Source organism: Macadamia integrifolia, chromosome 2 (assembly GCF_013358625.1).
Source record: "Macadamia integrifolia cultivar HAES 741 chromosome 2, SCU_Mint_v3, whole genome shotgun sequence".
NCBI classification, from domain to species: Eukaryota; Viridiplantae; Streptophyta; class Magnoliopsida; order Proteales; family Proteaceae; genus Macadamia; species Macadamia integrifolia.
This window is the reverse complement of record NC_056558.1, coordinates 1,527,502-1,540,601: the sequence shown is the minus strand read 5'-3', so window position 1 is coordinate 1,540,601 and position 13,100 is coordinate 1,527,502. Positions and strand designations below refer to the sequence as shown.

The 13,100-nt window shown below is 37.9% G+C and overlaps 2 protein-coding genes across 2 annotated transcripts in view; one reads left to right on the top strand and one right to left on the bottom strand.

Moving 5' to 3' along the window:
- LOC122091601 (5' exonuclease Apollo) overlaps window positions 1-5,137 on the top strand; it is a 6,147-nt gene extending 1,010 nt beyond the window's left edge. Inside the window, exons 3-4 of the mRNA XM_042661622.1 lie at window positions 1,324-1,535; window positions 3,259-5,137. Of these exons, the coding sequence (XP_042517556.1) occupies window positions 1,324-1,535; window positions 3,259-4,368 (1,322 nt within the window). The 3' untranslated portion in view covers window positions 4,369-5,137. The remainder of the gene's footprint in view (window positions 1-1,323; window positions 1,536-3,258) is intronic.
- A 1,108-nt stretch (window positions 5,138-6,245) lies between these two features.
- LOC122072207 (ribosome maturation protein SBDS) lies at window positions 6,246-11,623 on the bottom strand. The gene is made up of 5 exons (XM_042636777.1): window positions 11,402-11,623; window positions 10,325-10,454; window positions 9,961-10,161; window positions 7,716-7,883; window positions 6,246-6,835 (listed from the first exon to the last, which is right to left on the bottom strand). The coding sequence occupies exons 1-5, from the start codon at window positions 11,533-11,535 to the stop codon at window positions 6,395-6,397; spliced, it is 1,074 nt and encodes a 357-aa protein (XP_042492711.1). The 5' UTR covers window positions 11,536-11,623; the 3' UTR covers window positions 6,246-6,394.
- Between the last annotated feature and the right edge of the window lie 1,477 nt (window positions 11,624-13,100).

Sequence of the window (13,100 nt, the reverse complement as noted above, 5' to 3'; positions counted from 1 at the left end):
CCGCTCGAATTTTTTATTTGAGGGCAATTGTAGTTTAATCCGGATTAGGGTTTTTTCGCTATATATTTGTAGTGAGGGTTTCTTTCTCTTGTAATGCAAGCAATACGGAGAGGTGTGAGGAAGAGCGCTGTAACCCTATTCTCCATTGATAGTGAAGCAGGATCTCATCTCACCGGGGACGTAGGCCACCTTGCCGAACCTCGTAAAATCCGTGTGCATTGTTTGTTTTGTTTTTCCATTATCTTCTGCATCGTTTTAGGGTTGTGTTTCTACACATATCTGTGTTGACTTTCCGATGGGCTTTGATGATTTTTGTTGGTATGAGCTCTTATTGATTAATTGTTGTTTCTCCTGATAGTATTTTATATTATTGTTCATTCAGGTTAAAATTTGAGTCTGCTTTCATTTTCTAACGTTTCATGATCAATTGTATTTTGGTCGTAGAGAAACTACTGAGTAGTAGACTTTTTTCCCCCTTAGTGAATGTCTACTTGTTGTTTCTTCTTCTATGATCTGATTGTTCCATCATTGGTTATCTGCTCCATGGTCTTCCAAGATTGTGATTATATTCCTCCATGGATAAAAATTGATCACATGGCGAAGGTCTGCTCATTAAGTAAGTGTTACATTACATTCATAGAAAGTCATTCAGTGCTGAAAGTAGAGAGTCATGGGGAGGTGAAGCTGAAGCATAATAATTGATCTATTAGGGCATCTAGATTACAAGGTTGTGAACATACCAAACAAAAAGGTTGCATTCCTGAAATGATTTGATTTCTCTTGCTCACAAGGAAGTGGAGAGAACTCACCAAACAAAAAGGTTGTTATTAGTGAAATAATTTGATCAAAACTTTCTTCTCCCATCTCCCCTCCCTTGGATACATTACCCAGCATTGGAATTTAAAGAATTGAGATTTTTGTTGCTGCTCTCAGTTTAGCTCTTCAGATTCCCTAGTTATCAGTTGTTCCAAAATTAAACTGCATAATTTTCCAAATTTTGGGAATCACTTATGAGAGGCAGAATTGTATCTTCTCTGTCAGTCTGGGTGTACTTGTGATCTTGCTGAGAAACTCTTTTATCCACATGTTAATGAAATTTGAAGATGTGCTGGGGTTGACCGAAACATGCTAATATAACCTTCTACTTTGTTTGCATACTTATTTAATTTTGATTAGTGTCAATATTTAAGAAAGAAAACAATGCAGTTGTTCATGCACCTTTCTTTCTCCTGCTCTATATCTTTCATCTATTCAGTATAATTATTTCTGAAGAACTCAATTTTGATACAATCCCTTATCTGGAATGGATCTTGTGAATTTCAGGAGCTGTTATGTTCTTGTTTGAAGGGCACTTTGGAAATATACTGCACACTGGAGATTGTAGACTTACTTCTGAATACCTGCAAAGCTTGCCAGAAAAATATATTGGCAAGAAAGGAAGAGAGCCTAGGTGCCCTCTCGATTATGTTTTCTTAGATTGCACATTTGGGAAATTCTCTCGGAAGATTCCAAGCAAGAATGCAGCGATTCAACAGGTACTTTGGTTTGGACAATCATGGCAACCATTATTTATTCAATTGCTTTTCTGGCTTTGCCATTAATTGTTTACTATTTGGTATTCTAGATGCAGTTATATTTATATGACTATTATTACTTCAAATGAAATGAAAAAAACAATTAATAAAATTAGGAGAATGAGATGGTCTTTACTACAACAACAACAAACTCAGCCTTACCGCTGCATGGATCCAAACAAAACAAAGTAGGGATGAAAGATGAATAATGGAAGATATAGCACATGAAAGTAAGAGGAAGAGACAGATCCCAGCAAGTCAAAAGAATCTCAGCTAATGGGGTTGGCTACATGGTTCATTGCTCTCCAATAGGCTCTATCCAAGGTCATACTGGGTGCAAAACCCAAACTATGCATGTCATTCGTCACAACTTCTCCTAGGGTCATTTTAGGATTACCCCTAGCTCTCTTAGCTCCTTCAGTAGGAGTCATCTCACTTCTTATTGGGGTGTCCCTAGGCCTCCATTGAATATGACCATACCACCTCAAACGAGATGGTCTTTATTAAATCTAAGAAATTAACTCTTCATATGATAAAGTTGTTGCGTTAGATTTTTTTGAGATCATACCCCAAAAAATATTATTTGACAATCTGAGGGTGGAGATTTTGTGCAAAAAATTCCAAATGTTAGAACTGATCCCAGTTGGCCCCCTCTGTCTGCAAAAGCAGGACTGGCTGAGTAACAGCCCTTTGTAAATATATAATTTGACCAAGGAAACTGTAAAGCAAGGAAACAAATATTGGTTTCTGTTATTATTTGTAGGAAGAGGGATAGGCACTCTAGCGGGTGGCACCAATGGGGCACAGGATGGGATATCATACAGGAGGGCACGAGGTCATTTCAAAGAGGGAAGATAGAGATAGACACAGCAGCAGCTAGTGTGCATGCACATGACTGCGAGCCCAACCTTTTCCCTTATTTTAATCTCTGGAACAGTAAATATTTCATGAAAGTATGTGAACATGTGAAAATATTTAAAGTTCATTGAAATGGTGGGAAAATTACAGAAATTATATAAATTTCAAATAAAACAGTGAAATGATAGACGTTCTAATGCAAACCTAGAAAGCATCTTATGCACAAACAAGCATCTTTATCGTTTTAAGGGTGCAATAACTTGTATTGAAGTATGTTATTGCTATGTTTGTTAGCTCTATGGAAAATAATGAGTTATATTGATGTGTCTAGCTTTCTTTTTACATTTTTTTTTTGGCTAAAATTATTAAAAGAAAAAAATACTAGAAAGTAATTATGCTACATAGCAAGGACATGCCAACATAATTACAAGGGGTGGCAGTCTTAAAAATTCAACAAGATGACTTATGTTTCCCTGTCTTCCTGATAGAAATGATTATGTTTCTTTCCCTGGCAATATCTTCCTTCCTTGATCATGCCCTCATTATTCCTGCTTTTTGCATTTTTTTCTTTAACTGAAAAAGATAAATGAGGTGTCTAGTGGGTTCAAAATTTGTGGATGGATTCAGCAGAAGATTTCAAAATATCTTTTTTTTTTCGCAAATTTTCTATGATTTTGTCTGTATTTTTCAAAGTTGATCTCTTGTGTGAGTTATATTCTTCTCATAAATGATACTGTACTAGTCATTAATTTGATTAACATTATGCAAATAATAAACTAGCAAATGCAACTCCTTGCCCCCCACTTGAACCGGGCATTTGAAGCAGGTGATTAATTGCATATGGAAACACCCAAATGCTCCCATTGTCTACCTAGCCTGCGATCTTCTTGGGCAGGAAGAAATACTTGTGGAAGTGTCCAGAACATTTGGGTCCAAGATATATGTCAACAAAGATACAAATGCAGAATGTCTCCAGGCTCTAAAACTCGTAGCTCCAGACATCCTGTCTCAAGATGCATCTTCTCGCTTCCAGGTGTTTGAAGGATTTCCTAAACTGTATGACAGAGCGAAAGCAACATTCATGGAGGCCCAAGCTAATTTTCAGCCTGAGCCTCTGATAATCCGTCCCTCTTCACAGTGGTATGCATGCGAAGTTGAGCATTTGGAAGTCAAAAGGCAAAAAAGAAAACAGAGTTTTGTAGAAGCAGAAAAGGATTCATTTGGTGTTTGGCATGTTTGCTATTCAATTCACTCATCCCAGGAAGAATTGGAGTGGTCCTTGCAACTTCTGCAACCTAGGAGGGTTGTCTCGACAACCCCCAGTTGTCGCGCAATGGAACTGGATTATGTTAAGAAACAGTGTGTGGGTGCTACAGTATCTTCAGATGACCATATATGGAAGCTTCTGGACATTGACATGGAAGCAGGAATTTCCTTCCCACAAACTCCTCCAATTTCTTTAGTCCCAATTGAAGAAGACTCTGCAATTCATGTCATAGAAACTAACCAGTTGCAGCAAAGAAATCCATCTAGCAACTGGGCAGAACTTCGGTTGAATTTGTCCCCCCCAAGCAAAAAACCACCCCTGACATTGTTTGGAAGAGCAAGGCTTGGTTCTCAAGATTTTAGTCTTTTGAACAAAGAAGAGAAAAGAGTGTCCACTGAGTTCAACCCTCCACCTATTGTTGCCAATGAAAGAGGACAAGAATCATCACTGGCGGGGGTTGGTTCTGTTGAAGTACAATGTGAGAAAATAGAGGAGAGTGATACGGTGGGAAATAACGGTTCTCATTCAAGCATTGGTTCCTCAGATTGCTTGGCTGCAGGCTTGAGGAGACTCTACAGATCCATGAATGTTCCAGTGCCCCAGCCTCTTCCTTCATTAGTAGAGCTTATGAATGCCACCAAAAGAGCCAAGAGGAGGATCCAGCTTTAATCTAACCCCATTTAACTGATAATGGGATGTGTTGTCATCATGTGCAGCTAAATGGGATCTATTGTCATTGTGTGCAATAAAACTTGAGCAGAAGGAAGCCATCGTCATAGATGAAACCTGCAGAATGTATGACAGGTATTGAACTAAGAGCTTGGTTTCATGGCAGGATGAAGACTGATCAGATGAGCACTACCTTGATTGGTTTTTTATTCTACACCAGCTTGCTTCTATGTATTGAACATTATCTGGCACTGCAGATGTGAGCTGGGTGGTGGTTAATTACCAGTGTATATACATGAGTAGCTGTTTCAAATCGGATGGCTAAGAAAATTCAAGTAGAATCCGACCTGTTTATCAATTGGGTTAGATATGCCAACCTGAAACCCCTGCCAGGATATGAAGCAGGGTATGCTGGCTAGTTTGGTTGTGCATTGGTATCCCTAGTTCAACATTAACCCCAATACTTGGACTTTTCAATTCAGGTGTCAAATTGATGTTAAAGCATAAGTTAATATTAGTAATTGATAACATTCTTTAACCTTTTCATTGATGTAATAATTCAAGACACATTCCAATTCTTCTTGTACCTGTGCCTGGTTTTTCTGTCAGTTGGCTTAGTTCGGTGCTTGTAGGTAGAGTTTTCCTCATCTGTTTTTCAAATTATTGTAACAGTCAATCTGAAGTGTGGGACACAATCTTCTCATTTATGTATATTATCCATAATCAGGTAACATGGTGACACTATCTTAATCAAAATCTACTTCCTTAACTACTTACTTCCTACAGTTGTTTGTAGCTAAATTTTGCCTAATGAGATAGTGTGGGGTTTTCTATCACATGGATCCACCCTTACCCACTGAGTTCATCGAGTGTATGACCCACTCGGGAAGAAAAAATTTGAAATCATGTAGAATCATGACATTGATCTTTTGCTTAAGAATAAAGCTCAAATAATGAGGGTGTTACCTCCAACATTTGACCCAATGTGGATTTTAATTCCCACCCTTTCACTGTATGAGGTCAAAAATACTCATCCCTAATCCAATCAGAGGGTCAGATCACACGATGAGGGAGATTAGAGCCCTCACCATGCGATCTAACACAGAGACTGGCAATGAAGGTCAGAAGGTGGTGGTGATGGCAAAATGGAGTGATTTTACTTTCATTTCTTTTTGAAGTATCAAATGGCACATTTCCCCCTGTACTAATTAATAAATGCTTGTTAAAATGGAACATAGAACAGACATATTGAAACAGTTCCTTAGCTATTTTACTATTTCAATTGAAATTGATTTCTATTTCTTATATGTAAGGTGAAAAATTCATTCCAAACACCATAATTCCAATTTCTGACCCCATGACATTGAAATAAAATTTAGTATACCAAAACAGATAAAATATTGCAAATCGACTACATAAGACCTCCACAAGGATGTGTGGTATAAAACCTTAATTGATGATCATCTGGGAAGATGACCTTACATTTTCAACCATAGAATCGACATGGAACCGTTTGGATAAATCATGTGCCAAATTTCAGACTCAACAAATCATGTGTCAAACTTCATACTCAAAACAATTCATTCCTCTTGCATTAGCATAACTTTTTTACTACTATGCTCTCTCCCATAATCCTGGATTTCCAAGGCTCTGCTTTTCTACTTGGTAAATTCACTAAACTTTACTTGAACTGAAACTTGACATATGCACAGGATCTAGAGATCTACCTGTCCACAGAATTTAGACCACATCCGATCATGCCACATGGTAAAACAGGTGACCGAAAAAAGGCACCCCACGGCCATGAAGAAACCTTTCACCTGTACGTAAATAGGCACACACATGCCCAAAAAAAAAAAAAAAAAAAAGAGTTTATGGAAGTATTCAAAACTAGTATCTCAATATAGCTAACTAGATGAGTTCTCGTCATGTTTTGGGCACAAAATTGGTATATACAAATATTTAACTGTGTTGTAAGTACGTAAGTTTCTAGTACAGTGTTTAAATCAAAATCCAGGATTCCATCTCAAAATGAATAATCCTTCAAATCTGCCTTTAAATCACCCACTTCCATGTCAGCCATGCATTCCTCAGCAGTAAGGGGTGGGAGCTGTCTGGTCTTCCGCCTGAGGTTATGCTTGTGCCAATCGCTTTTAAAGTGGTCACGATACTGCTTTGCGTCTCCAACCACTGCATTGCATGTACTGCACTTGTTCTGTTTGACCTGCCCTTCACCATTTCCATTTCCGGCAGAGATGATTTGTTTCTGCATTTTCTCACTCAGTTGCGGGACAGCGTCAATTGACTCCTTTGGAAGGCTGGGCGGAATGTCCTCATGATCATCATAGTGATCAACATGGCCATCCCCCTCTGCATGCACGGAGACGGCAAGTATTTCCAATTTCCCCTGCAGATTCCTTAAGAAGGCATCACAATCTCGGAAATAACCAGGTTCCATTTCACAGACCTGTAAAGAATAAGGTTCAACAATCAAGCATGAAATGTCATTTCTTTTATGAGAAAACAGGGAAAAATGAAAACATTACCTAGACAAAAAGAAAAAAAGGAATATATAGCAGAAAAGGCTACAGCAATTGCCATTTTTTCTATGAATAACAAAATTTTATTGAAGAAAAGGAGAGAGAGCACAACAACAACAAAAGATGGGCAACAGGCCAGACCAAGAAAACAAAAAAACAAGTACAGCCAGGGCAAGGAGCTCCACAAATTATACACCACCCAGCCAAATAATGGATAATCTTCCCCAACAACTCAATTAGGCCTCACCCCACCCTGTGTTTTGCCAACCCATGTGCAAAAGAACTGTCAGTCTGAGGTTTGGTATGGAATCTCACCACAGTTCTAAAACTGGATTGGGCAAAACACTGGCAGTCTGCGGTTTAATATGGAATGACACCATATTTTAAAACTAGACTGGGCATTGCTAATGAATTTTACCTCTTTTAGGAGAAGTCAGTACAATGCCCTGGGTCCAAGTGGAGTAAGGAACATATCGAAGTCATAGGAAAAAAAAATTTTACATCAGAACATTAAGAAGAAAGGATATTGAAATACAAAACTTCAGGTTACAAACAAAAAAAAAATTACAGCTAAAGCACTATAACCAAGGTATAGTGAAACAGAAAATTCGACTCCGACTCTCCCACTCCAGTTGTTGTTTTTCTTTCTGTCACTTCTTAAGTAGCTGATTCAGCCACTTGAATTTTCAATATTCAATTTTATTTCTCATCAAATGAATAGCATCTAGAACTAACAAAAAAGTACAAGAACATAGTAAGTCATTCACATTTAATTGTGATTTTAGAGCCCACATACCATGGACTTACCATAGATAGCTGGTTTCCAGATTCATCCTTTGAAACAATATTAGCATTCCAGGAATTGAGCTTCTCCATGACAGAAGAAAAGTGATTTTCAGGTACCGTGAGCCGCAATCTCATTGGGGACCTTTTAATAGGGAAGTGCTTCTGAAGCTCCTGAATTACTTCTAGTGCCTGCAGGATAAACCGCAATCTCCATAAAAGTAGAACTTGAAGCAGTGTAGTGATAGAAACATAAATCAAATGATAGTTCACCCCATGGGATATGCATGTCCCAGCAGGAAGACAGGTGGTAATTACAGATACTCGCAACAATTAAACCACAGCAGTATCAATTTAAAAGTGAAGAACAATAAAATCAGTTGGTTCTGTAATTTTGAAAAATACTTATTGATAGACCTTTTTCTTCTGAAGCACCTAATAAGAACAACCATAGAGTCCGATATAGATATCACAAAAGTACGTGGTTTAGGCCTGAAGCATCCAGTTATGTTTTGGGCATTTTCTTAAAATGCCTCTGTTAAGAACTAGATCAGTTTCACACTTTGAGCAAAAAACCAAAATGTAACTTAATTTTGAACAGGTGATATAAAAGACTAGTTAACATTAGGAAGTGCAGTTTGGTGAAACCTGAAGATACTTGTACCTAAAAATGAAGGCCAGATCTTTGGGTTCTCGAGGAAGTTTTTCCTTATCTTGAAGATTGAGGTCAGAGCTAGAATTTTCTTCCCCCTTGGTGTGGAATAATAGACAATTGGGATACGGCTTTGTTGTTGTGGAATAATAGGCAGTCCTCGTATTTGGGGTCATACACTACTGACTAGTCATTGTGGGGTTTTCTAGCTTGGACCTCTTGTTATCGTTGTTGTTGTAGTATGATATGCTTTTCAACCTTCCCAGCACCCTCCTCATGTAATAAAATTGATTTTTATATAATAAAAATGAAAACAATTCCAGGGTGATCTCAAAAAGTTTTTCATAGAGCTGATAAATAAGGATTTAATGCTGATTAGGCATGCTTGTGGGGCTTCTACTTCTGCTTACAGAAGCCAGTTGCCAGGTTAAGAAAAAAACACAACCAACGAGATTATTCTGACCCGAGAAGCTGCACCCCTCCCCCCTCCACTGTTAAGCTTCTGGGCTTCTCATGCTTCAGGGTATAAAGACTCCAAATGAAATAATTTCTTTTGGATCTGTGTCTTTAAATATGAGAAGCTGACTTCTGGGAGCCATAAGCCCCATAAGCTTAGCCAAATATGCCAGTTTGTCTTTAGAAGAAATGACAACATTCAAGGATAGACTTGCAAAGTTGCTACTTTAGTTTTTATTTTCTCACAGCAAACGAAAATTTTGGTTATGACAAAATAAAGGATTTTCCTCAATTCGAATGTCTACAAAGCAAATATATATGTTCCGGAGGATCATATTATACTCTAGAAATTGGAGCCTTTTGTGATTATAGTTAACAAATTCACAACTAATTTGGGAAAAGTATGGCCCACGAATAGTTCATCCAAAATCTGAATCAGTTCAAAAGATAAAGGAAATTTAATTTTTTTCTTGGTGTAATGTAAATGATTCAGAAAACAAATAATGTCACCTAACAAATCCAGACTCTTAAAAATGCTCCTCGCAAATAATTTGCAACTAATTTGGAAAAAAAAATGGGTCCATGAATAGTTTATCCAAAATCCAAACCAGTTTGAAAGACTCAGGAAAGTTCATTTTTTCTTGGTGCTCTGTTAATGATTTGGAAATCAAATAATTCTGCATGACAAATTACAGTAAAAAAAAGCTCATTGTCAATAATTCAGTCCCAAAATGTTGGAATCTTTAGAAAATCTCAATAGCAGAATTTCTGAAAGGAGGCCAACTTTGGGTCCCAAATTTTGGAAACGTAAACACCAAAATTGATCCCCGTTACCAACTATTTGTCATAGCCAACTTTGGACTGAATTTTGACTGCTTTTCTGAAATTCCAAACCAAATTAAATTCAAGTTCTTCATGCTCTGATTTATTCTAGGATCCAAATTAGCTAACTATGTTAGTGATTCCTTCATCCTTTAATACATCTCTGAATCCTTCAAGGCTGAGAATCCATAGTTTCAAGAATCAAACCACAATTAGCACCAAGTAAACCCAGTTTGTAAAGTTTCTTACCTGATCCTATAAGTTCAAACTTCTTAGAAACAAGAAGGCTGGAAGGTTTTTCATTTCTTCAGGAAGGGAAAATTACAAACGAAACATCACCTGTTTCTTTGAGCTGTTATGAGGATCAATTGCAAAATGGATTTCATGCATAAGCCGCTCAATCATGCTAATCGTATATGGCCTTTGAGTTTCTGGATTTATGGTCTTCTGCATTACAATTGTAGCAATATCACGGAATTGACTTGACAACTGAGATTCCCTCTCCTTCCCTGCAACTTGAAGTTCTCCGTGCTTCAAAATCTGATGTCCAAATAGTTGATCAGTTATCATAAATGATTCCACTTTAATTAGCACTTTGAGTTGCAACTCAGAACTTAAAAGGTATAGTGGAAATTTTCCAGAAAAGCAGTCCTCAGATGGTGTAACATTTCAAAAGAACAAAGATGAAGATAGTTTTTAGCACCTCCAAGCATATCTGAGGATGATCATCAGTGCCAAAGGCCGCAATCAGATCTTTTGACTTAGCAAGTACTCCTTTTGAAACATTAGAATAAACAGTATGTGACTGCAGTACCTCATCCAAATCTTTTTCTCTGTACCAAATACAAAAGAAGCATTTCAGTGTTACCTTTTCATTTTTGGATATCTATTAAATAGGTGGAGGGGGGGGGGAGAGAGAGAGAGAGAGAGAAGCAGGGTCGATAATAATGTGCCATTGATTTTTGTAGAAAACAAATATCTATAACATCCTCCTAGGGATGGTTTCCCAAACTGAAGGTATAAATAGGGCACAGGCATGTCCCCTCTTTAATGTCTCAGATGCAGTTCCCCACTAACACTACAATGTTCAACATAATCCCTTCTTGGCTTCTTCTCTACAGTCTAAAGTATTGCAAAGGTTCAGGTATGACTCTATGAATTTGTGTGTGTCTATATCTGTTGTCAAAGAGTTGGATCCATCCCACAACCAAAACTTTGGCTACAAGGAATGAGCTAAGTTGTCTGAAAGATGGGTATAGATACTTAAATAAATTTTCCATAAAAAAAAAAGCATAAATTTAACATGTAGACAACCATGACCATAAATTAGGTTGGGCCTCACCAGAAAATATTTTGAAATTCAAGTTTTGATAAGAAAAACTTTCATGCTCAATATCAACAACTGAAAGGAAGACAATACTGCAAGTTTATCAATTTATATATTGCACATCATCATCAGGATCACATCGGCAACCATCTCCGCGATCGACACAGCGTTATCTTTGAAAAGTTTATAATAAAACGACCATTCAATGCAATTTATCAATTTATATATGACCCGTTGGTCGGTACTAGTCATTGGACGAACTCGGTTCACCTAAAAAATAAAGGTCATAGTTTTCTCGGTCCAACTTCTGCAAAAGTGAAGAACATAAGATAGAAGTAGAAGAAGCTCGACTCAAGGTCAACATCCACAATCCCTATTGAGATGCCCCGATAAAATCTAAAAGGGGAAAAGGGGTTTCGTGAAGAAGCAAGGAAGAGGGAACTGAGAGCTTACACTCCAGAACGCCATGAGAGGACCTTATTCTTGTAGCAGGCGATCTCGAAGCGCATTCCATGCTTTTTCAGTCGAACCACCGCCACGTTTGTCAATCTCTTCTGCCCTACGGGCTGCACAAGTGACCTCGACATCTCTCTCCCCCTCTCTAACGCAAGGAATCTATTACGAGTGCTATTCAAGTTCCAAAACTCTGAGTCTGCAGGTGAAGGAAAAGGAAAAAAATGTCTCTTGAGCATCGCTGATTCAGGAGTACATTAACGCCACGAGCATGTTTTGACGCATTTACTAAAATACCCTCCTGTCTCTCGGAGTTCCGAACACCTAAATTACTCTATAAGTACGATCTTTTGTAAACACGTGTCCCACCTATTAACGGAAGTTTTCTCTCCGTTTCCAAACCCCCCCCCCCTTTCCTCTCCTCTTTTCCCGAAAGTATGACCCCGAAATCTGCAACGAATCAAAGCAATTTCTCCTTCGAATCGGAATCATCGTTTCTAGAATTGCTGATTTTATTGGATTTAAGCTCAAGAGATTAGCAGTTACTCTCCCAATTACTTTGCCACGATCTTCTCCTAACCCCGCTTCTTTACTCAATGAGCCATTCACAGGAGGGAGGGGGAGGGGGAGAGAGGCTATCCATTGAAGCACTTCATTGTCTAAGCTCTAGAGCTTTTGCGCCATTGTCATCGTTCCCAGCAGCGATGCCGACACACAGGAGATATGAAACATTAATACACACCAAGTTATAAGAGAAAGTAATGCTGGTTAGGATACTACTGGAGCTTCTGTCTCGTGAACATATTAGCTTCTCTTTAGTGTAGCAATGTAAGAAGATGATGGAAGAGCAAAGATCAATGATGGTAAATAATCATAAAAGCACTTTGAAGTGGCTATGCATGCCAAGATTTGAAGATTGTTTGTTGTTCCACGAAAAAGTTAATTCCTTGCCATGGCAATAGGAAGTGAAAGGCTTCAGGTTCCACAGTGGAAGTTCAACTAATGCCTATCGTAACTATCAAGAACACTTCCAGGAAGCATCCTAAACTGCTTCCTAATTATGAGTTTTGAGTCGTCACCAAGAACATGCTTTCGAATCCCCTAGATTCACTGTACAGCAAGTAGAATTTAGGAAAAACTAAATTTTGACCCATTTTGAAAATTGACCCACTTAAATATTTTGATGGCGATCCGAACGGAAAGTTTAATTGATATCAAAAAAATCTGGGCTAAAATAACAGTTCAAACCAAATGTAAGATATTATTTGTAGAAGATTGACCTGTACTGAAGTAAGGAACAAGCCATGCAAACAGGTTGATCCTTGGACAACACTGTTTCAGAAGTCTGAACTGCAGAGTAGTCCCAAAATCCCAGTTTGTAAAGAATTTTTTTTGCTCATTCTTGTTTAAGCCTGAACTCAACCAGTACTGACACCTTAGTTAAATTATTAATCATTGTAATATGGTTGCATATTCAAATCCTTACCAATCCAATAAAGAGGACTGAAAGATTTTCCATCATCACAACAGCACAAGTCACAAACGGCTCACCAAAAAATCTCAGATGCCATTAAGAAAACCAGCACTAGGGATATGAAGAAAAGAAAAGGTCATATCTCTCTTCTCTTATTTCCCTGAAATATCTGGTTTTCAGGGAGATGGTAAATCACTAGTTATTCACTATGACTTTTTTTTAGCC

Excerpts from the sequence above, each read along its gene's own strand:
- LOC122072207 (XM_042636777.1), bottom strand. The coding sequence starts at position 11,535 with ATGTCGAGGTCACTTGTGCAGCCCGTAGGGCAGAAGAGATTGACAAAC. Across the intron at positions 10,455-11,401 it reads CTCTCATGGCGTTCTGGAGT|AGAAAAAGATTTGGATGAGG; the intron begins GTAAGCTCTCAG and ends TATTTGGTACAG. Across the intron at positions 10,162-10,324 it reads ATCCTCAGATATGCTTGGAG|ATTTTGAAGCACGGAGAACT; the intron begins GTGCTAAAAACT and ends TTTGGACATCAG.